The sequence below is a fragment of the Meles meles genome, chromosome 18, assembly GCF_922984935.1.
Source record: "Meles meles chromosome 18, mMelMel3.1 paternal haplotype, whole genome shotgun sequence".
Classification (NCBI taxonomy): Eukaryota; Metazoa; Chordata; class Mammalia; order Carnivora; family Mustelidae; genus Meles; species Meles meles.
The window spans coordinates 7,350,475-7,378,006 of NC_060083.1; the positions used below are offsets into that span (position 1 = coordinate 7,350,475).

At 42.4% G+C, this 27,532-nt stretch overlaps 1 protein-coding gene across 3 annotated transcripts; it reads left to right on the plus strand.

The window, feature by feature from the left end:
• Positions 1-82: 82 nt before the first annotated feature.
• Positions 83-27,532, plus strand: LOC123929182 (myosin-8). Of its 3 annotated transcripts, none has more exons than XM_045984550.1 (38): positions 83-292; positions 1,103-1,246; positions 1,328-1,484; positions 3,655-3,682; positions 3,779-3,893; positions 3,978-4,070; positions 4,199-4,262; positions 5,109-5,207; positions 5,299-5,402; positions 5,578-5,716; positions 6,900-7,018; positions 7,109-7,258; positions 8,534-8,704; positions 9,988-10,306; positions 10,408-10,475; positions 12,081-12,168; positions 12,251-12,368; positions 12,721-12,844; positions 12,941-13,077; positions 14,531-14,786; positions 17,398-17,640; positions 17,734-17,910; positions 17,990-18,135; positions 18,221-18,311; positions 18,400-18,789; positions 19,244-19,370; positions 19,726-19,844; positions 19,969-20,165; positions 21,256-21,439; positions 21,526-21,691; positions 21,790-21,914; positions 22,792-23,100; positions 23,774-23,977; positions 24,960-25,085; positions 25,176-25,346; positions 25,535-25,639; positions 26,185-26,280; positions 27,341-27,532. In XM_045984550.1, exons 1-38 carry the CDS (start codon positions 83-85, stop codon positions 27,488-27,490), a joined length of 5,829 nt encoding a protein of 1,942 aa, XP_045840506.1. In that variant the 3' UTR covers positions 27,491-27,532. The 3 variants fall into 3 exon arrangements, with proteins under 3 accessions (XP_045840506.1, XP_045840508.1, XP_045840507.1); XM_045984552.1 differs by having other exon boundaries at positions 9,988-10,297; XM_045984551.1 differs by having other exon boundaries at positions 9,988-10,292; positions 10,400-10,475.

Here is a 27,532-nt window from a genome sequence, read left to right on the forward strand (position 1 = left end):
ACAGGTGTAACTTCGGTTGCTGTTTCTCTCTCTGCCCCACTTCTTTCCCAAGACAGAATCTCCTGCTAAATAAACCACAGCCATGAGCGCGAGCTCGGATGCAGAGATGGCGGTTTTTGGCGAAGCTGCTCCCTTCCTCCGAAAATCGGAAAAGGAGCGCATCGAGGCCCAAAACAAACCCTTCGATGCTAAAACATCGGTGTTTGTCGCAGAGCCCAAGGCCTCCTACGTGAAGAGCACCATACAGAGCAAGGAAGGAGGGAAAGTAACTGTGAAGACAGAAGGTGGGGCAGTAAGTAAACACACCGGGAGAAAACGCTCCCAGCTGTCTTCCTGCGTCTCCTCATTCAAGGTGAAGCTCTCCTTGCTGGGAACTTCAGCCTCCTGCCACCACAGACACCCTCCTGGTCCGTTATGGATGCCTGATTTAGATGGCTAAGGAGGTTCCCAGCAGTCACCTCGGGTCCCCCCTTCCCACCTATCCACAGGACTCTGACACACTGGAGTCAGCAGCCACCATATCCCTGAACTCCCCCCTTCACACTCTAAACCCCAAGTTTGGAGGTTTAGAAACAGATGCCAGCTTCTCCTGTCAGCGAAGTATTGTTATTTACTGAGCTAAATAATGTATTAGTTTCCCCATTCCTTCCCCCCCCCATTGGATGTAGGAGAAAAACCATCTTTTAAAAAAGGTAATATCTGGGGCGCCTGGGTGGCTCAGTGGGTTAAAGCCTCTGCTTTTGGCTCAGGTCATGATCCCAGGGTCCTGGGATCGAGCCCCGCATCGGGCTCTCTGCTCAGCAGGGAGCCTGCTTCCTCCTCTCTCTCTTTCTGCCTGCTTCTCTGCCTGCTTGTGTTCGCTGTCTGTCAAATAAATAAATTTTAAAAAATCTTTAAAAAATAGAAAAGGTAATATCCTAGTTCATCATAGGAGACAGATTTTCTTAGCATCAAACTCTCAAACAAATATACTTTCATGCCTTTATTTAAAGAATACTAAATAAATGAAAGGCGTCAGTAATTATAGTTTTATAAGCAAAGCAAACAAACAAACTCTGTGTCCCACCATTAATACAAAGTGATCTCTCACCTTACTTGCCAGACTCTAACCGTCAGGGAGGACCAAGTCTTCCCCATGAACCCTCCGAAATACGACAAGATCGAGGACATGGCCATGATGACCCACCTGCACGAGCCTGGAGTGCTGTACAACCTCAAAGAGCGTTATGCAGCCTGGATGATCTACGTGAGTGCCCTTCAGCATATCCCTATTCTATCTCTCTGGGTAAAGACAAAATCCACATGTCACATTTTCTGGTTTTCTCAGACCTATTCAGGCCTCTTCTGCGTCACCGTGAACCCCTACAAGTGGCTGCCGGTGTACAACCCCGAGGTGGTGGCCGCCTACCGAGGCAAGAAGCGCCAGGAGGCCCCGCCCCACATCTTCTCCATCTCTGACAACGCCTACCAGTTCATGCTGACCGGTGAGTGGGTGACGCAGCTATTTATGTCCAGATACGTGGAAAGAGAACCTTTAACAAACAAACTCTGTCTAGCCCTTGATTATAATAATACATCACAGCCACATGGGGCTTCACTGTGTTCACGGGAACTCCCAGAGATGTAGTGTCATCCCCATTTCAGAGAGAGGAAAGGACAGCTGGCCGAGCTCACTGACCTGCCCAGCTAACCCATCCAGTAAGCGGGAGCCAGGCGGAAACAATCAGCAGACCTCTGTAAACGCATCTGCCACTTTCCCATAGGTTTTAATTTCTGATTTTGACAGGAGAAAAGTTCAAATACATTATTTTAAAATAGGCACATCCACAGCAATCAAGGGAAACAGTTACCAGCTACAACTGGAAAGTTTTGTGAATTCTTACCTCTATGGTTAAACAACACAGCAAATAGTGGGAGCCTTTGGGGTAGAACATGTGTAAAGAAAGAGCTACCACTTTCCTCCCAATGATTTTGAAGGATTTTCCTATTAGAATGGAAGAAAACAAAAATACCTCTTCCTCTGAAAATATTTTTGAAATCGTATCAAAATCTGTTATTCCTGTCTTCTCAAAGCATAAACAAACAGATCTGATAGACATTACAGGCCCAAGTATAGCATCAAAACCTTTTATCTTCACACACCAAATGTACTGCCTTTGGAAATACTCCAAATTCTGGAGTTTCCTGTTGTTCCATAGGGTTTGGGAAGCTGAGAGGGTTTGGTTCTATTCTGGGTTTGGTTTGTTTTGCTGCACTTGTTTTTAAGCTGTGTGTTAAAGGAGAAGAGAGAAGAGAAAGGAATAAAATAGGAATCTTCCATTATAAATTGACTAGCAATTCCACAAGGATTTCATGCCAGGAAACTGTTCTTTCGTTGTCAGCAGAAGCTAGCTACCTTCCAGAAATGATCCACGGGCTGGCTCGTTTCAGAGGCTATAATACTCAGCAGCTGCACTCACTCGGCTCTGTACACCACCACCCCTACACCAAGGTCTCCACTCCTCAACTTTGGGACTGCTCCAAGTTCAAGATCACTTATGGCTCGCAAATGTGATCTGCATATAAAAACATGCTAAACTGTGGCCCCTACCTGGTTCATGTTATTTTAGCTTTGCCAAAAGAGACTATAACTTTGTTTTCTTATCAGTGCTCCCATGAGATATGATAGGATCTTTCATAATTTTTCTGCTATTGGGAAAAAAATCCATTTGAGTATGTTCTAAAATCTCCATTTACTGCTCTGAATAAGTTCTCTGAAGTCTACATCCACATCAAAATAATATCCAGATTTGTATCTATTTCTATGATAGATTTTTAGGTTTGAGAATTCATTCAAGTGGAATTGGAGATCTAACATATCAGAAAATGGGTATAAATCCAAAACATCAGTCATATAACCAGTGAAAATGATTTTTATGATTTAGAAATGTACATGAAACTTAAAGGAACGTAAGATTAAATGAACACATTTACAATTCCAGATCCCTTCCCTATTTAGTGTTACCAGCACTCAAATTAGTCATATCAAGAGCTGGGAGGAGGCCAAGTAGCAGAAAAATATATAAAGTTGAAGTCAAAAGACCTGAGTATCTTTGACCTTAACGAGCTATGTAACTATTATTCAAAAATTCACTGATTCCTCTGTGCGTCTCCTCTTCTTTATCTGTTTGTTAAATAAAAGAATTGGCCTTGGTAATTTCCAAGATCCCTCTATGAGTTCAAAATTTTGTAATTCTTTCTGATGTATTGATAGAGGAAATTATAGGATGCCTGAGATTTTCTTTAATCCAGGCACAATGGGATGGGAGTATAGAGGATATAAAATTGACCAAATGATAATAATTGTCATAGCTGTATGATGGGAACATGGGGGGCTCCCTATGTTATTGTCTCTACTTGGTATGTGTTTGAAATTGATCATCAGAAAGTCTTTAAAAATTAATAAGATACAAAAGTAAACAGATGATAGCCTGCCTGTCATTGTCACAAATTTTACTCCAAGAACCAAGTGCTCTTTGGGGACTAACCATAAAACCAAAATCATAGGTGACATCTTCAAAATGTTAAAAGAACAAGCTGTGTTTGATCTAAACTGACTCATTAATCTTTATATTGAATTTTTTTTAACTGATGGTCTTGATTTCTCTTTCACAGATCGTGAGAACCAGTCCATCCTGATCACGTACGTGATTCTTCCCTTCTCTGGTTTTGACTGTCTTAGATACAGAAAACGTGAGCTGTAATAGTTCTGATCTCTTCTCTGGTCTCTGTTTGACAGCGGAGAATCTGGTGCAGGGAAGACTGTGAACACCAAGCGTGTCATCCAGTACTTTGCAACAATTGCAGTCACTGGGGAGAAGAAGAAGGAGGAACCTACCTCTGGCAAAATGCAGGTGGGTCTGGGGCCAGACTCTAGACTCTCAGGGCTCTTGGGAAGTCTGGAGCCCCAGAAGTAAGGACTGTTCTTGCCTTTGCAGGGGACCCTTGAAGATCAAATCATCAGTGCCAACCCCCTACTGGAGGCCTTTGGCAACGCCAAGACCGTGAGGAATGACAACTCTTCTCGCTTTGTAAGTCTCCTGGTCACAGAGGGATCTTCTCAGCCCTTCCACACCAGAGAAAGCATATCCAAATTATCATTTCAATTTCATCCTTCTGTGTGTTTCAACTTTTCCATACAAACCTTTCTCTTTTCAAGGGTAAATTCATTCGAATCCACTTTGGTACTACAGGGAAGCTGGCTTCTGCAGATATTGAAACATGTGAGTAACAGGACCACCAAAATACGAAAGAAAAATGAGTGATTTCATGTGCAAGATATTCAGGAACACTTGGTGTGTGCCAAGCCTGCTGCCAGTGTTGCCCATGAGGTAATGCCAGACTTTTCCATAAACCCACTGTGTGCTCCGTCAACCTCAATGCAGACTGATGGTTCTGCAGCACATTCTGAAATTCCTGCCACAGAAGCAACTCTGATATTCCTTCCAGGACAAACATTAGGGCTACATGTGGCTTCCTGTGAATCACCTCTAGGCTTACAGTACTTCTCTTCATCTGAGCTTTGGCAGGTATTTCTAAGTAATCGCTCACCACAAAGTATCAGGTGACATGAGGAAGGAGGAGATATTACAGATCGATTATAATCCAGGGGTCTCAGGTCCCCCACATTAAAAATTTATTTTTACTGGAGCAGACAGGCTTCTGTCTCTACTCTTAGATGGTGAGAAACTTGCGCAGTTGCCATATATATTTGGAATTCTTATATGCGCACCAAGAGGACCAATCATCAGGCAGAAATCTCAACAAAATCTAACATAATGCCCCCAGTTATAGCAAAGACACTGAGGTTCATTCGGTATTTCAGCAGCATTGGGGCACTGGGGTGTCTCAGTCAGTTGAGCGTCTAACTCTTGATTTTGGCTCAGGTCATGATCTCAGGGTCATAAGATCAAAAAGCCCTGTACCAGGCTCTGCACTGAGTGAGGAGCCTGCTTAAGATTCTCTCACTCCCTCTCCCTCTGCCTGTCCCCCTTCTTCTCCCCTCCTAAAAAATATATATTTCAGCTGCACTGATTTTTTTCTAATTTAATATATATTTCTATTTCCAGATCTTCTAGAAAAGTCTAGGGTTACTTTCCAGCTGAAGGCAGAAAGAAGCTATCATATTTTTTATCAGATCACTTCCAATAAGAAGCCAGATCTGATTGGTAAGGAAGAACTTAAATTCACAGATAAACATTAATAGTTCTATTAACAATTTCTAATGTAAAATATATACCCTCAACTGTATGTACCCAGAAATGCTCCTGATCACCACCAACCCATATGACTATGCCTTCGTCAGTCAAGGGGAGATCACAGTCCCCAGCATTGATGACCAAGAAGAGTTGATGGCCACAGATGTAAGTCACACACACACATACACACTCTCTCTCTCTCACTCTTTCTCTGAAAAAAATTTCATTAAGTGCAGGAACAGCCCACTGTAGGTGTGGTTATTCTATGATACTGTATAAATTCTCCAAAATAAGTTAGTGTCCTCTGCCTTAATCTTTGCCCTGTCATTTCTCCTGGCAGAGCGCCATTGACATCCTGGGCTTCACTCCTGAAGAGAAAGTCTCCATCTACAAGCTCACGGGTGCCGTGATGCATTATGGGAACATGAAGTTCAAGCAGAAGCAGCGTGAGGAGCAGGCCGAGCCGGATGGCACCGAAGGTACCAGATGAACCTTCTTCTGGGTCTGAATTAAAGATTATGGCAGGAAAAATAGTCTATTCTAAACTCACATCTCTGTTACAGCTGAAATTCTGAAGGGCATGTGCGTATTTACACACACCGCACACTTTCCTCTCCTCCCCTTTCCTCCCTCATGTGTCCTAGCTTCATCATTTCTAAGCAGCCCAAATAAGTTAAAATGAACCCTAACAGGTACTTAGAAAGACATATCTAAAAAGTACAACTGGGGTCAGATCATGAGAGAAAGGAAGAGACAGCACAGTGCTCTGGCTCTGCTAAGGCAACGGTGGCCACGTACGTGCGACAAGTTGGCATATTAGCCTACTTCAGCACTGGCTGGCCCACTAGTGCCTGAGGAAACAGGATCTGCCTGACAGAGCTGGGGGCGAAGGACATCCCTAGACATCTGTGCACATGTGTGTGCTGTCTATATATAAATCCGCAGGCACTCTAGACAGTCAGATAAAAAAAGAACTGAGAAAGAAAAATCATGTGTTCCATGTGCGGAACATAAAGGACCCTACCAAGGAAACTAAAGTTATCTGCTCCTTGAAGCCTTTCTGAAACCCCCCTCCCCCAGCTTGATACAATCTCTCCCTCCTCTAAACTTGTCAGCAGTTTCTGTGGTACCGGATCTATGGCATTTACATTACAGTCCTTGGCAGAATTTCAGAAAGAGACTCCAAAGGGGGCACATAGTGAAATTTAAACCCACATCTTCAGATAATGAACCTGAAAAAGTGGATTTAAACTGGGAGGAGCAAAACTGAAATCAGGATCCAAATATTGGTACTTTTATCTCTCCCTAACAGCAAATATTAAGATATATTTATCTCTTGCCTCCTACCACACCTAATGTGTCTGCCTTAAGAGCAGGCCCTATGGCTCTCGCCTTACATAAAGTGTTGCCATATACACTGGACATATGTTAACTGTTGATGAATTTCTCAAAAGCTGCTTGCAATAAATCCCCAAAGACCAATGTAGCTGACTATTTATTAGCAAGCATGTGCTCTGATGTACAGGGAACCTCATCTGACCTTCTACAGAATTACTCAAAACTTTTTATTTAAATAATAAAGAAAATGGGTTGGAGAAAAATAGAAAATTGGGTTAAAGGGGATATCCACCATTAAACATTTCTTGAATTTTGTCTCTGCAGTTGCTGACAAGGCGGCCTATCTCCAGAGCCTGAACTCTGCTGACTTGCTCAAAGCCCTCTGCTACCCTAGGGTCAAGGTCGGCAACGAGTACGTCACCAAAGGCCAGACTGTGCAGCAGGTGAGTGTGTGACCTCAGTGAATGACACCTGTCCCAGGCCTTCACAACATGTCTTCAGTAGCATCAACAATCACTACTCTGTCCGCAAAGGTGTACAACGCCGTGGGCGCTCTGGCCAAGGCCGTCTACGAGAAGATGTTCCTGTGGATGGTCACCCGCATCAACCAGCAGCTGGACACCAAGCAGCCCAGGCAGTACTTCATTGGGGTCTTGGACATTGCCGGCTTTGAGATCTTTGATGTGAGTTGTCTTCATATTAACAAAAAGTGAGAGAAAAATGCCGTGGGCTCTGATACACTAGGCATTCCTGTATATTTATGGTGTCCACACTGCTTCCTCCATCAGCACCCAGGACAGGAGTGACCTCCCACACTGCTAGGCAGTAACAGAAACGTAACGACAACCATCACTGGCATTTGTGGAGGAGTGAGGGTATTTCTGGACTCCACTAAGCACTTTAAGATGCTCATTTAATGATGCCTCATTTAATCTTCCAAACAACCCATGAAAGCTTAATGAATATTTCTATGAATTACATGTGGAGAAACAAGAGTCACAGGGAAATGAAAACCCACAGATCCCACAGCCCTTTAAGGCAAAACCAGTACAAGAGCCCAGATGTGTAGACAGGACATCTCCGGTGGAGGAGGAAGCACACATGTCATAGTCTCTCCTGTCCCAAGCTCATCGGACATGCACTATTTCACCTCCAGGGCATCTGCTGCAGCATGTGTAAATTAGTACAAAGACGCTTTCAGTTTATCAGGTCCCTACTTTGACAGACTCGGCAAGAGAAATAGCATCTAGATGTCTGAGATAGAGAGGAGAAAAACTTGCCTATTATTCCACTTTGTACATCCACTAAAAGGTTGCAGCATAAGTTTTCCTTATTCTGTAACAGACAAGAGTGAAAATGAGAACTTTATCCTGAATTGGAGAGTGGGATGGTAAAAGAAGTGAGTCTTCAGGGTTTTGAAGGGTCAGGGGTGGGAGGTTGGGGGAACAGGTGGTGGGTAATGGGGAGGGCACGTTTTGCATGGAGCACTGGGTGTTGTGCAAAAAGAATGAATACTGTTACGCTGAAAAAATAAATAAAATGAGAAAAAAAAAAAAAAAAAAAAAAAAAAAAAAAAGAAGTGAGTCTTTACAATAAATTGCCTTCACCCTGAAAACCAAACCATATCTCATGGGACCATGGTTGTACTTTGAAGGTATGCTTTTGCTATGCAAGCTTACAGTTGTGAAGAGGTCGATTCTACCAGAAGTCTTGCTGTATAATTGACACCCGTGCCTTTAAATAATGCCCAGAATTCACAATAAAGGCTCATGTCAAAAAAATCATCATTTATTTTTCCCTTGGGACCTCTGAAAAAAACAACAATTAGTTTAAATTTTCTTTCTTTACTGGATTCCATATTTTTTCACTAAAATAATTTTCAGTTTTTCAATAAAAGAATTTTTCAGAATTTTACTGCTAAAAAATCCATTTAATGTTGAAAATTTTGTTTTATTTAGTTCAACAGCCTGGAGCAGCTGTGCATCAACTTCACCAACGAGAAGCTGCAACAGTTCTTCAACCACCACATGTTCGTGCTGGAGCAGGAGGAGTACAAGAAGGAAGGCATCGAGTGGACCTTCATCGACTTCGGGATGGACCTGGCTGCCTGCATCGAGCTCATCGAGAAGGTTTATTTGACTTTCTTCATGTTTTATTAAGTAGGCTCCATGCCCAACGTGCAGCTCAACTCAGGGCTTGAACTTACAATCCTGAGAGCAAAACCTGAGCTGAAATCAAGAGTTGGACACTTAACTGACTGAGCCACGCCAGCACCTTGCTCTGTTTGACATCTAAAGGAAAGACAGAGTGCAAGGATAACTTTCCGAAGTGGCTGAAGCAATTCTAGAAAGTATCATGGTGATCTTACATAGATGGATATCAGAACAAACAATTTTTGTTTAGAACTAACTTCCTCTTTTCAACTTCTGCATAAGAAGGATCAGAGTGACGTCAGACACCTGGGTGGCTCAGTGCTTGAGCGTCTGCCTTCAGCTCAGGTCATGATCCCAGGGTCCTGGGATCGAGTCCTACATCAGGCTCCTTGCTCAGCTGGAAGGCTGCTTCTTCCTCTACCTCTGCCTGCCTGTACGCTCACTCTCTCTCTCTCTGAAAAATAAATAGATAAATCTTTAAAAAAGAAGAAAAAGTAGGAGGAGGAGGATCAGAGGGTTTAGTTTCATGCTGTTCTAACAGTTTCGTCCTAGCAGCAACTCAAACCTGATTTTAAAGCAGCACTGAAAACTCAGTTGAGATGACCAGCTCCACCAGCAGAACTACCTCACTAGCTCTGACCCTGTCCCCACTGCAATTGAAGACATCAGCAACATAAATACTCTTTTTTCTAGATTAAAAAAAAATCTTTTTTCTAGATAAAAATTAACATGTAACCCAGCAAGAGCCTCTATGAAAGATAATCTCTTTGGAAGTCAAGAAGTCTGAGTGCTTACAGTTTTCCATAATCAAAAGGGGATTAAATACAGAAAATGTCTTAAATAAGGTTTGGATTATTTACATTATTAAACTATTGCATATAAGGTAAACATCACTCTAAGTCAGTAAATCCCTTTCATAACAAAATAAAAGTGACAGTAGATTAATTCATTAAATAGGCAAAAAGTGTGATAACACAGAACATTTTAACAAACAGCCCATACATGCTATACTGACTGACATTTGGAGTTTGTATTCTGCTATTCTCTTACCTGAAAGTGTGCTATGGATTGACTATGACAAGGAATGGTGGGAAAGCCACTCCAATGACAACGAAAGGATTTCTTTGTGGGCTATGACCCTGGTTTATTTTATATGTGTATTTATTTGGCAGTTCTGATAATTCAATCAGATACAGCCATCATGTCTGCATCTTTTGGGAAAGATACATTGACACTAATGTCCACCTTTCTGAATTCAGCCACTGGGCATCTTCTCCATCCTGGAAGAAGAGTGCATGTTCCCCAAGGCCACAGACACCTCCTTCAAGAACAAGCTGTATGACCAGCACCTGGGCAAGTCAGCCAACTTCCAGAAGCCCAAGGTGGTCAAGGGCAAGGCCGAGGCCCACTTCTCTCTGATCCACTACGCCGGCACCGTGGACTACAACATTGGTGGCTGGCTTGACAAGAACAAGGACCCCCTGAATGACACTGTGGTTGGGCTGTACCAGAAGTCCGCGATGAAGACTCTGGCCAGTCTCTTTTCCACCTACGCTAGTGCTGAAGCAGGTACATTCAGTGTCCTTAAACTAAACCAAGCCCATTCCCACCAAATGTCAATATAACATTCCAGCCTCTACGATTCTGCTCTAATTGACGGGTTGTTCTTTCTACCTCAGATAGTGGCGCAAAGAAAGGCGCTAAGAAGAAGGGTTCTTCATTCCAGACCGTGTCAGCCCTTTTCAGGGTAAAGTACAAATTTCACCCAAAAACCCTATTTGGTTTCTATAAATTATCATAATTACAGGGTTAAGAATAAATCAGGAGAGAGTGGAATGTTCAAATACTCACTCTTATCATGGTAGAACCAAGCAACACTTCTCTTATAGGGCCAGATGCTCTACCAATTATTCTTCATTACAATCATCTAATGTATTCAGTAATGCCGAAACAGCCTTAGCAGCCTTCATATTATGTAATCAGGCTGATTTTTAAAGAAGCATAGCTGAACTTCAAAGCTGTACCCAAGGAAAGCTGTTATCTTTATTCTACTAATGTTGCCCTTCGAGAACACTCCTGAGTTCTTTGACAATGAACCAGAGACATGCTCTTTAGCACATCCTTCCCCCAATATACATCTTTGTCCTCTGAGGTGGATTTAATTTTTTATAATGGCAGAAAATCCTCAAAAACCAAGACTAATGATTTATTTGGATGATTAAGCTATAAAATATCTCTTAAGATTAAAATAACAAATAATTTTACTACAAATAATGTTATTTTGTCAGATAGCTTAACAACTAACTCGTCCAAAGGGAAGTGTGTGAAATGTCTGGACCATGGCTGCTTTGTCAGAATCTGCATGGCTAAATCTCATTCCTTTTAAAACTGAAGACTATAACCCGTGACTAGAACAGGAAGACTGGCCAGTTCTTTTTCTTTTTCACTACCAATTTGCCTTATCTCACCAAGTAGGCTCTTGCTTCATAAACTTATCCTTGCACATGTCTTCAAGAAGAGAAGCCCACAGTACTTATTTTGTTTCCTAATAGTTAACTGAGATATTAAAGAAGAAAAAAGCAACTGTGCCTTCTCAAAGACTATACCTAAGAAATATTGAGAAATATTTACATGTGAGTTTTCTATAGTTGAGTAAGACATCATCATCAGTCATAAGCAATTACTTTATTTTTGAAATAACATCCCCCAGATGCTTCAGGCTGTGGATCATTCCCAAGCACCCAAGATCCACCCATGCAAGATTATACAGTCTCATGACTTTAGACTCATCAAAAAAAAAAAAAAGTATAAATAAGAAGTCACAGGTTCCGTGGAGAATAATAACCACAAGGAAGGAACGGCAAAGGTGAGACAAGGGCTAGCTTAGGTTCCCAGTGTCAACTACAACTGTCAAAATTACTAGCACTGAGATAGATGAAAGAGGATTTAGAGGTAATCTCAACTCTTTTCAGATTAAGGTCCAGAAAGACGAGTGGGATTTTACAATCAAGCAGCTCATCAGTGGCAGAATGAGACCACAGATTCTGTCTTCTGATTCCCAGGCGAGAGCAATTCCTATGCATCAAGGCTACGGGATTTGCAGTTTGTTTAGAGAATAGATCCTAGCTGTTATAAATGAATACTATGAAGACCTGTATTTCTTCCCAGAACTTGGCCTTGTGACTAAATGGCAGGCTAGAACTCTGAAGACCTTAAAAACACAGAGCAGTTGAAGCCTCAGAGGCTTATACCTCACAGTTAAGGGAGTGCCTAGGTTCACTCCACAAATAATTACAAAAAAGCAATCTGAAATCAAACTTTCTCATCAAGTCCCTTCTTCCTGGCTTTCTAGGAAAATCTAAATAAGCTCATGACCAACCTGAGGAGCACTCACCCCCACTTTGTACGCTGCATCATCCCCAATGAAACCAAGACTCCAGGTAAGACCCATCTGATGCCCGAACAAGCTCCAGGATGCTTGCTTTAGACCATGAAATGAGGCATGTGTGCTCTTCCTCTCAGGGGCCATGGAGCATGAACTTGTCCTGCACCAGCTGCGGTGCAACGGGGTGCTGGAAGGGATCCGCATCTGCAGGAAGGGGTTCCCGAGCAGGATCCTTTATGGGGATTTTAAACAAAGGCCAGTTCCTCTTTATTGTATTTCACTGAATGCTGTGAACATTCTATCATCTTCATTGTTATCCTCTGTTCATCGTATTTCATGTTCCCTGCTTAGAAAATGCTATAAAATTAAGAAGTCAGATAATATAGTCTTCTGGCAGTAGGACAGGATGACAGTTCGAAGAAGTGGTGTTTCTTATAAACAGGAAGGACGCATGCATTAGACTACAGAAAAGTCACACTGTTTTACTATCTGCACCTGAAGGACAGCTGGATTTTCTTTAACTTTTTCTCTCAGATTTTTGGGGTCCTTTGGTTTCCCCATATAATCATACCTCACTAATCATTCTTTCCTTTGTTTGACTGAACAGATACAAAGTTTTAAATGCAAGCGCTATTCCAGAAGGACAGTTCATTGACAGCAAGAAGGCTTCAGAGAAACTTCTTGCCTCTATTGATATCGACCACACCCAGTATAAATTTGGACATACCAAGGTATATCTGTCATTTATTGCTACCTGCTCCATGCCCTTCTGCTTTTTCTGTGTCTCCTGTACCATGGGGAAGACTCGGGATCCTCCTTTTTTCCAGGTTTTCTTCAAAGCTGGACTTCTGGGTCTTCTGGAAGAAATGAGAGATGAAAAGTTGGCCCAGATTATAACAAGAACTCAGGCCGTCTGCAGAGGATTCCTAATGAGGGTCGAGTATCAGAAGATGTTGCAAAGGAGGTAACAACAGTGCAGATTATCTGCATTGTAAAGTCCTTATGGGACTATCACCCAGCCTTTCTCATTTATTAACTTTCATTTTGTGGCAAATACATGCTTTTCACACGATTAGAACATACTGCTAAGACATATCCGCCTTCTCTTGAGCCCTCACGCTTGGACTCCCTCCAGCTTCTCCCTGTCTATCCATCTCACACAGAGCTGCCAGAATAACGTGCAATAAGCACAGTTTCCAACATGCGTATCTCAGTCTGTGGCTCCTCCTGGCCCCCCATGACAAATCCAGTTGCCTTGCATGGCTGTCAAGGCCCTCTCTATTCCCCAGGATGTCCCTCATTCCCAACCACACAGCCTTTTCCAGCCAGGCTGAGTAATTTGCTTATCTCCTGTTTTCCTGTTTGCCCCAGCCCTTCCCCTTCGTCCTAGTTTACTTATTTACCAATCCAGAACTTGCCTTTGTCCTTTCTCCAGTGAGCCTCATCCAGCTCTATCTATCCAGCACTGATGTACTCCCTGCCCCCCTCCCCCCACCACACACACTTTGCGTTCATTTTCCTCCTCCCCTGTGCTTACTTGGACTGGTATTGTAAGAGTTCCCAAGTCCTTCCCACGTGTCTACATTGTGGTTTGTGTCATGGTATTCGCCTTCTCAGAGTCATGGTTCTTATAATTTGGACCCATACAGAAACTGAATTTTCATTTTAATAAGCTTGAAGAGGTATACAGCAAAGCTTGTAGTCTGTGCTACAGTTTGCAGAAGGGGCATCTTTTATTACTATTTAAAAATTGTACTTAGATAAAACAAATCTGGATGCTCAATGCATGCTAAATCACCTCCTATAGATGTTAAAAATTTAATTAAGCTAATAAGAATGAGGCATTTGAAAGAATCTGAGGAAAGCCAGTACATTATCTGAAAAAGCTAACAAAAGTTTATGAGTGGATAATTCAGTTGTAATCAAAATAAGAGGAAAGGCTTCAAGAAAGACGTGCTAAATCCTAAACTCCTCAGGCGTGGCATCTCAGCACCCGGTGTCAACTCACAGCTCTGTCTGCAGGCCAATGGCCCAGCAGCACAACCAACTCACAAATGCCACGTCCACTCCCAAATCACCAATACTGCAATATCTCAAATGATCTTAAACTGGTATGTGTTTCTCATATGTGCGAAGCATTCCCGCTCTACAGTCTGCTCCTTTGCTAGTGTGGTAAGGGTCTTGAGAACACAGAACTGCTCAATATGAGCCATACACTTTAGCAAAGTGGTTACACTGGGCACTATGATGAATGTGTCTGTGTCTGTATAAGCCCGCATGGAACATACACAAAATATGCTGTATCGTTTACACCTGGGGGCTCACCACAAGGGGAACCTATGAGTAAAATAAAAACTGACAACAGTAACACTGGCCCCGATGACTTGATCGATGCTGATATTTTTACATCATTTCAGAGAAGCCGTTTTCTGCATCCAGTACAACGTCCGTGCCTTCATGAACGTCAAACACTGGCCCTGGATGAAGCTCTTCTTCAGGATCAAGCCGCTCCTCAAGAGCGCGGAGACCGAAAAGGAGATGGCCACCATGAAGGAGGAGTTTCAGAAAACCAAAGACGAGCTCGCCAAGTCAGAGGCAAAAAGGAAGGAACTGGAGGAAAAAATGGTCACTCTCTTAAAAGAGAAAAATGACCTGCAGCTCCAAGTTCAGTCCGTGAGTATTCTGTATTCTGAATGTAACATGTTACCGCAGCGTTTCTGAAAAGCGTACCTACTTCAGATTTACAAACAGCCTTGTCTTGGAAAAGAAAAATCTCAAGTTACTTTTTTAGGTATTTCACTTACCTTTCAGTATAGGTATCTTCCTATGAGGAAGATATGCACAATGACTTCCGAATTACAAATAGGAAAGGGAGGAGTAAAGACTATTCAATAATAATCACAAATCTACAGCCACAAAGGAAGCCTTTTAATTTTTATTTATTTATTTTTTCAGCGTAACAGTATTCATTGTTTTTGCACAACACCCAGTGCTCCATGCAATACATGCCCTCCCTATTACCCACCACCTGGCTCTCCCAACCTCCCACCCCCCGCCCCTTCAAAACCCTCCGGTTGTTTTTCAGAGTCCATAGTCTCTTATGGTTCGCCTCCCCTTCCAATTTCCCTCAACTTCCAAAGGAAGCCTTTTAAAGGCAAGGACCCAGCTTGCAGTCAGATAGCTTACCCATTTGCCTGGTGTGCTTCATCCCAGCCTTACGAGGATCGTCCTATTCTCCAGATGCAAGTCTGAAACTGTACTGAAATTAAAGAAAGACCATTATTCTTTTTTAAATTCAAGTAGCCGACATACAGTACCTCATTAGTTTCAGAAGCAGAAATATCTGGTTCATCAGTTGCAAACAAGTGATCATCATTGTCACATCACGTGCCCATCACCCAGTTACCCCATTCCTCCACTCCTCTCCCCTCCAGCAACCATCAGTTTGTTTCTTATACATAAGAGTCTCTCATGGTTTGTCTCCCTCAGTTTTCCCTCCCTTCCCCTACGATCCTCAATGCTGTTTTTTTTATATTCCACATATGAGTAAAACCATATGGTAACGGTCTTTCTCTAACTAATTTATTTCTCTCAGCATAATACCCTTCAATTCCAACCACATCAGTGTCAATGGTAAGATGTCATCCTTTCTAATGGCTGAGTAATATCCCGTTGTATATATGAACCACATCGTCTTTATCCATTCGTCTGTCAAATGGACATCTCAGCTCTTGCCTGTTTGGCTACTGTGAACATTGTTGCTACAAACACTGGGGTGCAGGTGCCCCTTATTCTTATTTCTCTCCATCCCTAACCCCTGAGATTTAGCTCAATAAATCTGCCTGCAGTTACATGAACTGAGCAACCAGAGTATAAGGTAGAGCCAAGTTCCCTCTGTGAGCCCTCCTCTGACAGACATCCCAAGCTCTTAAAGCTTCTGTTTACTAGCTCAGGAAGAAGTTGTAATTAGGGTGTGGGAAAGACTGGACCAGTACTCTGGCCAAGCACAACCTCCCATTTGCATGGTCCAAAAGCCACCACTGTCATGAAAAAACCTGTGAAAAGGATAGTTTCCCTAAAATCTTAAAGCTATTTTCAACTTTCCCTTCTGATACCTTCACTTACATGAAGGTTACATTTTCCCAAAACACGCGACCAACAGCTGCTTCAGCCTAGCGTCTCTTCATAGTTCTTGTCATCAGTCAGTGAATAAGCACTTACCAAGTACATCACTATTAAAAATAAGAGCAAAGGACCCCTGGGAAGTCCCCATTGTCATTCATTTAAGCATTTAAAAAACATAAGCTATGAACAAAACAAACATTGAGTGAGAAGTTAAAGAAATTTCCCAGCAAGAGTAATCTAATAAGGCTGAGCTGATTTGTATTTGAATTTCTCAGTCACTCATAAAAACTGTTCGGGGCTATGTAATGCCTCAAAATTACACATTCTTGGATATTCTAAAATTCATGTTGAGACTAACAGGTGATCCTTAAAGTACAAATGAAAACTGTGGACATTTACAGCACTGCTGTGGACTATCAGGAAGGTTGTGAGTGTATCAACAAACGGTTCATGGAAATGTATTCACAGGCATAAAATTATTTAAGTTCTTTTTCTTTTCCTTTTTAAATTCAGCCAAACAACTAGTTTCTTGAGGTGAACAGGCAATGAGCAAAACCAAATCTAACCAATCTAAGTCAAAATCTTTGGGGGCACCTGGGTGGCATTGTCAGTTAAGCGTCTGCCTTTGGCTCAAGTCATGATCCCAGGGTCCTGGGATCAAATCCCACATCGGGCTCCCTGCTCAGTGGGGAGCTTGCTTATCCTTCTGCCTGCCACTCCCCATGCTTGTGTGCTCTGACAAATAAATAAATAAATTCTTTTTAAAAATCTTTTAATATCACACCTGAAATGTTCCCAATGATCATTTATTCCTGTCCTCTCAACTACATATCAGAAAACAAAAGATAAAGGAGTAAAGTAATTTGCCCACGTTCATCCATATGGAGACAATACTGAGACAAGACCTCAGGCTTCCCATAGCCTATCATTCTCCTAGACACTTCAATCCAGTCATTTTTCAAATTAATTTGCTTCTAAGTCTATAGTCTTGCTTTTAATTAGCTCCATTTCTGCAGGCCATGTCATAATGTTCAATTAAGTTTAATATATATTCATACTGAAAAAGGCACCAAAAGTCAGCAAACACTACTATTTTGTGCAAAGAACAAGTTCAAAACCATAACAAGCTCTCTAATGATCTTAATGAACCTCTCCACAGGAAGCTGATGCCTTGGCTGATGCAGAGGAAAGGTGTGAGCAACTGATCAAAAACAAAATCCAGCTGGAGGCCAAGATCAAGGAGGTGACTGAGAGAGCAGAGGACGAGGAAGAGATCAATGCCGAGCTGACGGCCAAGAAGAGGAAACTGGAGGATGAGTGTTCAGAGCTCAAGAAAGACATTGATGACCTTGAGCTGACCCTGGCCAAGGTTGAAAAGGAGAAGCACGCCACAGAGAACAAGGTATGCATCATATTCTGTTCTACCATACAGACGTTCTGCCACCCTACTAACATGCTTTAGCACAGCTACCATTTCTCTTTCTAATTTTTTAAGGTGAAAAACCTCACGGAAGAAATGGCAGGTCTGGATGAAACCATCGCAAAGCTGACCAAGGAGAAGAAAGCCCTCCAAGAGGCCCACCAGCAGACCCTGGATGACCTGCAGGCAGAAGAGGACAAAGTCAACACCCTGACCAAGGCTAAAGTCAAGCTAGAGCAGCAAGTGGATGATGTAAGTGTGTTTTTGATATCCATCTAAAAGATATTTTAGAAACATTTTCAATGTTTAACATATTTTCCTTTCTCATTAGCTTGAAGGGTCCCTAGAGCAAGAAAAGAAACTTCGAATGGATCTAGAAAGATCAAAGAGGAAACTAGAGGGAGACCTAAAATTGGCCCAAGAATCCACAATGGATATAGAAAATGACAAGCAGCAACTTGATGAGAAACTCAAAAAGTAGGAACTCCAGAAAAAAATTCCATGTGAAATCATCTTTCAATTCATGAGTAGACATGAATATGTCTTGGTCTTCTGTCTATAGGAAAGAATTTGAAATCAGCAATCTGCTAAGCAAAATTGAAGATGAGCAGGCAGTAGAAGTTCAACTACAGAAGAAGATCAAAGAGCTGCAGGTGAACCATCTCACCTTCACTTTTTTCTGTACTCCAAAAACCCTGAGACTGAGATGAGTTCATGTTAATGTTGATGTGTCACCCCCAGGCCCGCATTGAGGAGCTGGAGGAGGAAATCGAGGCAGAGCGGGCCTCCCGGGCCAAAGCAGAGAAACAGCGCTCTGACCTCTCCCGGGAACTGGAGGAGATCAGTGAGCGCCTGGAGGAAGCCGGTGGGGCCACTTCCGCCCAGATTGAGATGAACAAGAAGCGCGAGGCCGAGTTCCAGAAGATGCGCAGGGACCTGGAGGAGGCCACCCTGCAGCACGAAGCCACGGCGGCCACCCTGAGGAAGAAGCATGCAGACAGCGTGGCCGAGCTCGGGGAGCAGATAGACAACCTGCAGAGGGTGAAGCAGAAGCTGGAGAAGGAGAAGAGCGAGCTGAAGATGGAGATCGATGACCTCGCCAGTAACGCAGAGGCCATTTCCAAAGCCAAGGTACCCCAAACCATGTCTAACTGATGGTAATTAATAACCTGACAGAATACTCATTGTATTCTACCTATGTTCTAGTTATCTAGTTATCTAGTTATCTAAACATTGTTTGCTGGCAGTTTATAGCACTAATCTAATATTTCCTATTCTAATATATTCCATTCTACTTCATTTCTGTTAGCATTTCCTTATGACCTATTAAGACGATTTCAAAATCCACTTTAAGCAAGTGTCAGTATTGTTGGAGAAAATGAATGGGCTCCAACAAGGGCTACTTCAGGGACATTCCACTCTCACCATGCTGAAGTCTTAGCCTGTCCCATCAAGTTGGCACCACAACTTTCTACTCATGCTTGAATTTATTCACTCTAAAAATACTTGAAAGTATTTTTACTCAAGTTTTAACTTTTTTTTTTACTGCATTCAGTGACTCATCTTTCACTGCCACATCCCATAGGGAAACCTTGAAAAGATGTGTCGCACTCTAGAAGACCAGGTGAGTGAACTTAAGACCAAGGAAGAGGAGCAGCAGCGGCTGATCAACGACCTGACGGCTCAGAGAGCGCGTCTGCAGACGGAAGCAGGTGCAGACCTTCCCCTGGGCCCTGGAACTATATACTAGATAAAAGTGATTCCAGAAGTTCTGGAGAAACAGCAATACTCCCTCCCACTTTAGAGGGAAATAAACAATCTGGAGCAATGTGCTGAGCAAGTAAGAAAGAATGCAAGGCAAGATCGGCAGAATAGTTTACCTGTTACGCTTCTGTGGCATTTCTGCTTTTTGTCTCCAGTTCCAACCAGTTCTATACCCATATTTGGAAGCAAATAAAATATATATTTGACGTATATACGTATATAAATGTACAGGTATACACATATATGAAAGCTTAAGCTTAGTTTTATGCCATTAACCAATTCATTTACGTCTGTTATTCTTAGGTGAATATTCCCGACAATTAGATGAGAAAGATGCTTTAGTCTCTCAGCTTTCAAGAAGCAAACAAGCATCGACTCAGCAGATCGAGGAGCTGAAACGTCAGCTGGAAGAAGAAACTAAAGTGAGTTTTACCAAAGATCTTGGCTGAGCAAATTGAAGCACATCCCATTAGGTTCTAGTCTGGGTATATAAATTATGTATCACTGAAAAAATGCATTCAAGTCACTGAACTAATCCTCCCGCAGGCCAAGAATGCCCTGGCCCACGCCCTACAGTCCTCTCGCCATGACTGTGACCTGCTGCGGGAACAGTATGAGGAGGAGCAGGAGGGCAAGGCCGAGCTGCAGAGGGCTCTGTCCAAGGCCAACAGTGAGGTGGCCCAGTGGAGGACCAAATACGAGACAGACGCCATCCAGCGCACGGAGGAGCTGGAGGAGGCCAAGTATGTGCTCTGATCACTGGGGGAGGAAAATGACATGGTTTCTAGCTGCACAACCCAGCAACTCCCAGAAACACGATGATGATGATAACAATGACGGTAACATAACAGTAATAACAGATGCTAAATTTACGGAGCGCACACTATGTGTCAAGTACTATATATACACATTAGCTCATTTAGTTTTCATAGCAACGTCATGCTTTATCCCTATGTTACAGAGGAGGAAACAGGCTGTGAGAGGTTACCAACTAACCCAAGGGCACATGATTAATAGAGAGTACAGCTGGGATTAAAACCAGATATCCTGATCCCAAAGCCCACCTTCTTCAGTACTGCAGTAGGAAGACACAACTCTTCAAACCCATGCTGGAGGCCACCAAACTGTACATAATGTCCAGGGTTGGTCTAAATAAAATAAACCCTTAGTCTGTGTACAGACCACAGAAGACCTTCAAGTAGATCTTCTTGGGCTTCAGGGCAAAAGGCTTTTCTGTAACGCTAGGATGTAGAGTTAGCACTCAATGGGGAATTAAGAATGTGGGAAATTCAAAAGGAAAAAAGAAAACTTGCCTTGCTTAAACTGTCCTGATTTATCCATCAATTTCTCTCTCTGGTGAGAACTCCAAATACATATTAATAGAAACTATCTATCTTTCTCTAAGGAAAAAGTATATAAAATGAAATGGAAAGTCAGAAAGCAAATGAGTATGCTCAGTACATTTCTGCCCAGTAAAATATCTAGTTAGCCTCAAATCCTTTTTGGAATGAGATGAGATCTATACATCAATCAATAAAATTGTCCTGAATAATCATTTCCTGCGACGAGACTCAATCGCAAGTCCTGCAAACGCTGAATTACTTCTGTAGTAAGACACGTACAAGGGAGCATCAGCAGCAGCTTCTAAGGGCTGAACCTGGGGCTCACCACTTCGGACCTCTTCATGAAGGACCGATTGAAAAAGGAGCTCTGGCTGCCACAGCTTGGATAACCATAAGTTATCTGCCATTGTAGAAGCAGGCCTGCTTCTATAATGTTACCGCTTGCCCAGGTTCCAGACCACTCTCCTTAACTGCCTGGCTAATGTTTCAGGAAGAAGCTGGCCCAGCGTCTGCAAGAAGCCGAGGAGCACGTAGAAGCCGTGAACGCCAAATGCGCTTCTCTAGAAAAGACGAAGCAGCGGCTCCAGAATGAGGTGGAGGACCTCATGCTGGACGTGGAGAGAACCAACGCAGCCTGCGCCGCCCTGGACAAGAAGCAGAGGAACTTCGACAAGGTGGCCCGCCCTGCTTAAACTTCATCAATGTTTAAAACTTGGTCTCCCTTTCTCCTTGCAGAAGCTGACAATTTGGTGCTTTTCAGGTCCTGGCGGAGTGGAAACAGAAGTACGAGGAAACTCAGGCTGAACTCGAGGCCTCCCAGAAGGAGGCCCGAGCACTCAGCACTGAGCTATTCAAGGTCAAGAATGCCTACGAGGAATCCCTGGATCACGTGGAAACCCTAAAGCGAGAGAACAAGAACTTGCAGCGTGAGTGCTCTTGAACTTCCGTACTTCCAACAACCCTGGCAAGACCCTTGCAATGTTTCATGAGTCCGAACGCTCCTCCCCTGTCTGTTCGCCCACAGAGGAGATTTCTGACCTCACTGAGCAGATTGCTGAGGGAGGGAAGCAAATCCATGAACTGGAGAAAATAAAGAAGCAAGTGGAACAAGAGAAATGTGACATTCAGGCTGCCTTAGAGGAAGCAGAGGTACATATTATTCTGCTAAGGGGGCAAATCAAAGACATGGGTGAAAACACTCGAAGTGGGCAATGGATCCATTATTACAGCACTTGGGAGAATATGAACTTGTACAGCCTTTAGGAAGAACGATTTGGCAATAGTCAGCAAAAGCCTTAAAAATGTAATACTGTGACCCATAAATTCTATAAGAATCTACCTCAGGAAAATTCTCTTAAATAGAGATAAATCTTTAAGCACAAAGATTTCCAATCCCAGAACAAGATGAAGCTAACTATGGAACATTCATATGATGCAACTGTATCTAACCACTAAATATAATTAATATGGGGAAGTATTTATGATGGACAATAATTTTAAAGCAAAGACACATGTGAATATACACTATAATTTTCATCATGTAAAAATATATGCATAAGTAGGAAGAAAGACTAAAAAATATGTACCATATTAAAATGGTCATCTTTGGGTGGGGCGCACAATAGGAAGTTTTCCCCTTTATTTATATATTGCCCCATGTTCTACAGTGAATATATATTCTGTAATCCAAAAAATGTTTTAAATTGAGAATTTCTACATTTTAATGTATAAAACAGACTGAGGGTTCATTTTTCCTACATGAGTTTAAAAGTAAGTTGTTAGTACTCACATGAATAATACTTACACAGCATTTAATACTTTAAAAGCACCATTATTACAGAGCTGCCCTATATAATCTGACTGAATAAACAACAACAAAATGATTTACCTAGCAGGTTCCTGGAACTGGTTGTGCTATACTTTGTAAAATCAGACAAACTGATGTTAGTAAGAGTTTGGCTCAGAAGGCAATACACTCCAAATATTTAAGTATTTTCCATTATTAATTGATCAATATTTTGCTAAGGCATCTCTTGAACATGAAGAGGGAAAGATCCTGCGCATCCAGCTGGAGTTGAACCAAGTCAAGTCTGAGGTCGACAGGAAAATTGCTGAGAAGGATGAGGAAATCGACCAGCTGAAGAGAAACCACATCAGGGTTGTGGAGTCGATGCAGAGCACTCTGGATGCGGAGATCAGGAGCAGGAATGATGCCATCAGGCTCAAGAAGAAGATGGAAGGAGACCTCAATGAGATGGAAATCCAGCTGAACCATGCCAACCGCGTGGCTGCAGAGAGTTTGAGGAACTACAGAAACACCCAAGGCATCCTGAAGGTAAACAGGTCCACATCAACAGCTAAGTCAGGGAAGTGACCTGTCTTCCATTCAGCAAAACATCTTTGTGCTAAACAACCCAGTTTTTTTTTTCTTTTAACAAATTATACAGATCACAGTATGGAGAAAGCTAAATTAAATATGCACAGAATATATTTTTACAGAAATGCTATGTAAAAGAACAGACAGAAGCCCAGAGATAAGCTTTGAGATGGGAGAGAGTACAAGACTTTGATACCAATAAGCTTGAAGCTAAGCCTCAGTTGTGTTACTTACTGGTTACCTGATTTTAAGCCAATGATTTAACCTCTCAGAACCTCTGCTGCTGCTTCTACAAAATAAGAGTGAAACTACCCACTACATAGGGTTCCTGTGAGAATCAAATGATATAACAGATGTCAAGTACTAGGGAGAACATGTGGAAAATACTCTCTAAGTGACAGACATTAGTTATTCACACATGAAAAAATAACCAGTTAATGGCATAAATAGAATGAGACTCTGTCTCCTGATCATTCTCACTCACCTAAGCTGGTGACATCACCATTTTCACACTCAAATGACAGGCCTGTCACTTCCTGCTCTTGGCACTAGTACATTCTGCCAGTTCACCTCCTGGGATGTTCTCATCCTCTTCAGAGTGTCTAAGGCTTTTTTTTTTTTAACTCAACAGGACACCCAGCTGCACCTGGATGATGCCCTGCGGGGCCAGGAGGACCTGAAGGAGCAGCTGGCCATGGTGGAGCGCAGAGCCAACCTGCTGCAGGCCGAGATCGAGGAGCTGCGGGCCACTCTGGAGCAGACGGAGAGGAGCAGGAAAATGGCAGAACAGGAGCTCCTGGATGCCAGTGAGCGCGTCCAGCTCCTGCACACCCAGGTAAGACCTCCACATCAGACAAATGCTGGTGTACTGCTGAGTGATGGATCAGAATTATAGTAGGAAAATGCTCCATTTTTATAAATGTATGTCTATAAAAAAGGATGGGGGATATGCCCTAAAATATTAACTGCAGTTATCTTGGAATGGTGGGACTATAGGCCATTTTTTGGTGTGTTCCTATATGTCTTTTTTAAGATTTTCTAATCTCTAAAAGGAGAATTTTATTTAAAAATCTTTGGAGTTTTGACTCTTAGATCTTGAAAACCATGATTTAGAATAAACTTGAATAAAGATGATTTGCTAACTCCGGAATCCAAAAATGTGCCACATAGTGTTTCTCGTCAGGAGTCCTCCTGCATTTAGCACTGTTGTGTTTATTGTACAGGAGTCCTACAGGACATTGCTGATTTGCCTGGACATTAAATGCAGTAGCATCGGGTGGTCATTTTAACAAGCAAACACACCAACCTCCAAATGTTGCCAAATATACACTGAGGCAGTGCTGATTCCCTTTGAGAAGCACTGGGTTAAATTTTTAATAAAATGTTTTCCTAAGACTAATTCAGTATTCCCCCAGGGAGCAAACCATGAAAGTTATCAGAGAATAGATCCTTTCTCAACTGAAAAACTCCCAATGCCAGGCACTCACAAAAAAAATCAATTATTTTCAGCTATTTCCAACCTTTTGAGGATAGAACACTAGTAATGTCTGATTGAAATATAATTGAAAGAGCAATTAATTAATACAGGCATTCTTAAATCTCAAAGTCCTCGTGCATAAGTTAGAAAGACACCGGGGTGGTGGGAGGGGGCTGTTCCAATCTTTCAAATGATTAATATTTTGCACTGAACAAAATGTTTAAAGTTGAGTGAACTGTTGCTGTCAGGTCCCCTGCACAAGCCAACAAGTAAGATATCTGTAAAATCCCACAATGGCAAACAGCAAGTCTTACAACTTTCCATTGACTACTTTTAACAGAACACCAGCCTGATCAACACCAAGAAGAAATTGGAAAATGACGTTTCACAACTCCAGAGTGAAGTGGAAGAAGTTATTCAAGAATCACGCAATGCAGAAGAGAAGGCCAAGAAGGCCATCACTGATGTGAGCAAGCTAAGCACTGGTTTTACTGACACACTTGTGTTACCTGCCATTACTAGGTTTCCTTACTGTCTTGGTGCATTTACTAAATAGGCGGCCATGATGGCCGAGGAGCTGAAGAAGGAGCAGGACACCAGCGCCCACCTGGAGCGCATGAAGAAGAACTTGGAGCAGACGGTGAAGGACCTGCAGCACCGTCTGGACGAGGCTGAGCAGCTGGCCCTGAAGGGCGGGAAGAAGCAGATCCAGAAACTGGAGGCCAGGGTGGGTCTCACAATCTCTCTGATTCTGGGAAGGGGAAAAGGACACTCCCTCTCTTTTTCTCTCTCCCTATATATTAAAGCCCAACTTTGTCCTGAGGCTGAAGGCATTAAGCCAAAATACCTTCAGCAAGTTGTGAGCTAACTAATATTCCCTAAGACTGGCTATATACGTATCTTTCTTGGTTGTAGGTACGTGAGCTTGAAGGAGAGGTTGAAAATGAGCAGAAACGTAATGCTGAGGCTGTTAAAGGTTTGCGGAAACACGAGAGAAGAGTAAAGGAACTCACCTACCAGGTAAATTGAAAAACTTTCTAGAATATCCAGACCTCCTGCCCAAAGGGAAACTGATGATCTGTTTAACTATTTATGTGGTGCTCACAAACAAATCCACCTGAACTCAATATATAAATATAAGGGGCAAATGATAAAAATGCTTGTCTCAGATCCTTTTCTCAGCTAGGAGAGGCATGGAAGACTTTAGAAAATTGTATATCAGAGACTATTAGTCCTAATTTGGCCCCTCTTGATTTTTGAACTTGGGTAGGTTACTTAACACTCTAAACCTTAGTTTCATTCCCTATAAAAGAGAGTAACAGCATGTACTACTCTTCAGAGTGGGGAGGCAAGGATTAGAGAAGATGTGCAGAATTCCCTAACACAGTGCCTGCACAGTGTGGACATTTAGCAAGAACGGCTACTGTTAATACTATGGAGGAAGGCTCAAGGTTGACCAAGTTTACCCAAGGTCCACCTGCCATCATACCAGAGTGGTTTACTTTAGTGCCTGAGAGAGGCTCATTCCAATGTACTGAATGCAGACTATTTTTTCACACCCCCAGACTGAGGAAGACCGCAAGAATGTTCTCAGACTGCAGGACTTGGTAGATAAATTACAAGCGAAGGTGAAATCATACAAGAGACAAGCTGAGGAGGCTGTGAGTACTTTTAAGCCTTTGAGGGAGGAAGAAAACTTCTTTTGGGGTAGAAAGTATATTAAGAGAATGTGTCAATGAGATAACAAGCAAAGTAAGAATATACCACTCATATTTTTAATTGTTTTGTTTTGTTTTGAATTTAAATTCAATTAATATACCACTCATATTGTATGAGATATTATAAACATGAACTTACCCCCAAATCCTGATTACAGAATAGGACTTAAAGAGAAGATATTTTTATTATTGGGCATTTTGTAAGAGTTGGGGGAATAAAACAAAGTTCCAAATAACCCACCTTGACAGCGGCAAAGACTGCATCATCACAGCTGTAGTCCATGATAAATACTCCTCTCTAGAACTGCACAAGACCAAGTTTTCTCAAGAGCCAAACATAAATCTTTACCCCAGCTGACTCGTTCCTGACACGACTGGTATCATCAAGGGCTCATCTCTCCACATGTACTGTAGCAAATAAGAACATGCTGGAAGATTCTCCAGCCTCACTTCTCCTGATGTTCCCCATTGTGCCAGACACAATGTGGTAGGTTGGAAGTAGACAGGAAGTTAGGAGAGGGAAGAAGAAAGGGAGGAGCTCAAATGGTAATAAGTAAAACCAACAGACGTATGCATCTTCTCAGACCCATTTTTCCCACTTTTTCCCTTTCTCTGTATACCCAAGTCAAAATATATGACAAAGAATTGCTAAGTGAGGTTGTCTCAAAGTTGAAACTTGACCTTGCATTTACTTACTAAACTCTGTCAGAGCACATGGCTCTCTTCCTTCTTTCTACCCGGTCCATGCAGCAGAAACAGATTTCACGTACATACGGCTTTGACACGCTAAGGCTGTCCTTCCACTTCAAAAGTTTTTCTTCTTTCATTCTTTAGAGTGAAAAAAATACACAACTGAAGTGACAAGTTCTGTCCAGATTTGAAGTCAGACATGCCAAACAGACCATAAGAAGGACATATCTGAGTTGAGGAAATAATCCTATTTGGTGACAAGTGCAGTGAGAATCACAAAGTCTAATTCTCAGAATTTTATCTTTCCTCTCAGGAGGAACAATCCAACACTAATCTTGCTAAATTCCGCAAGCTCCAGCACGAGCTGGAGGAGGCCGAGGAGCGGGCTGACATTGCCGAGTCCCAGGTCAACAAGCTGCGGGTGAAGAGCCGGGAGGTCCACACGAAAATCAGTGGAGAGTGAACACATCTGCCTGATGCTGCCAAGAGGCTGAAGAAATGCACA

Excerpts from the sequence above, each read along its gene's own strand:
- LOC123929182 (XM_045984550.1), top strand. The coding sequence starts at position 83 with ATGAGCGCGAGCTCGGATGCAGAGATGGCGGTTTTTGGCGAAGCTGCT. Across the intron at positions 10,476-12,080 it reads CCGTGTCAGCCCTTTTCAGG|GAAAATCTAAATAAGCTCAT; the intron begins GTAAAGTACAAA and ends CTGGCTTTCTAG. Across the intron at positions 12,369-12,720 it reads TATGGGGATTTTAAACAAAG|ATACAAAGTTTTAAATGCAA; the intron begins GCCAGTTCCTCT and ends TTGACTGAACAG.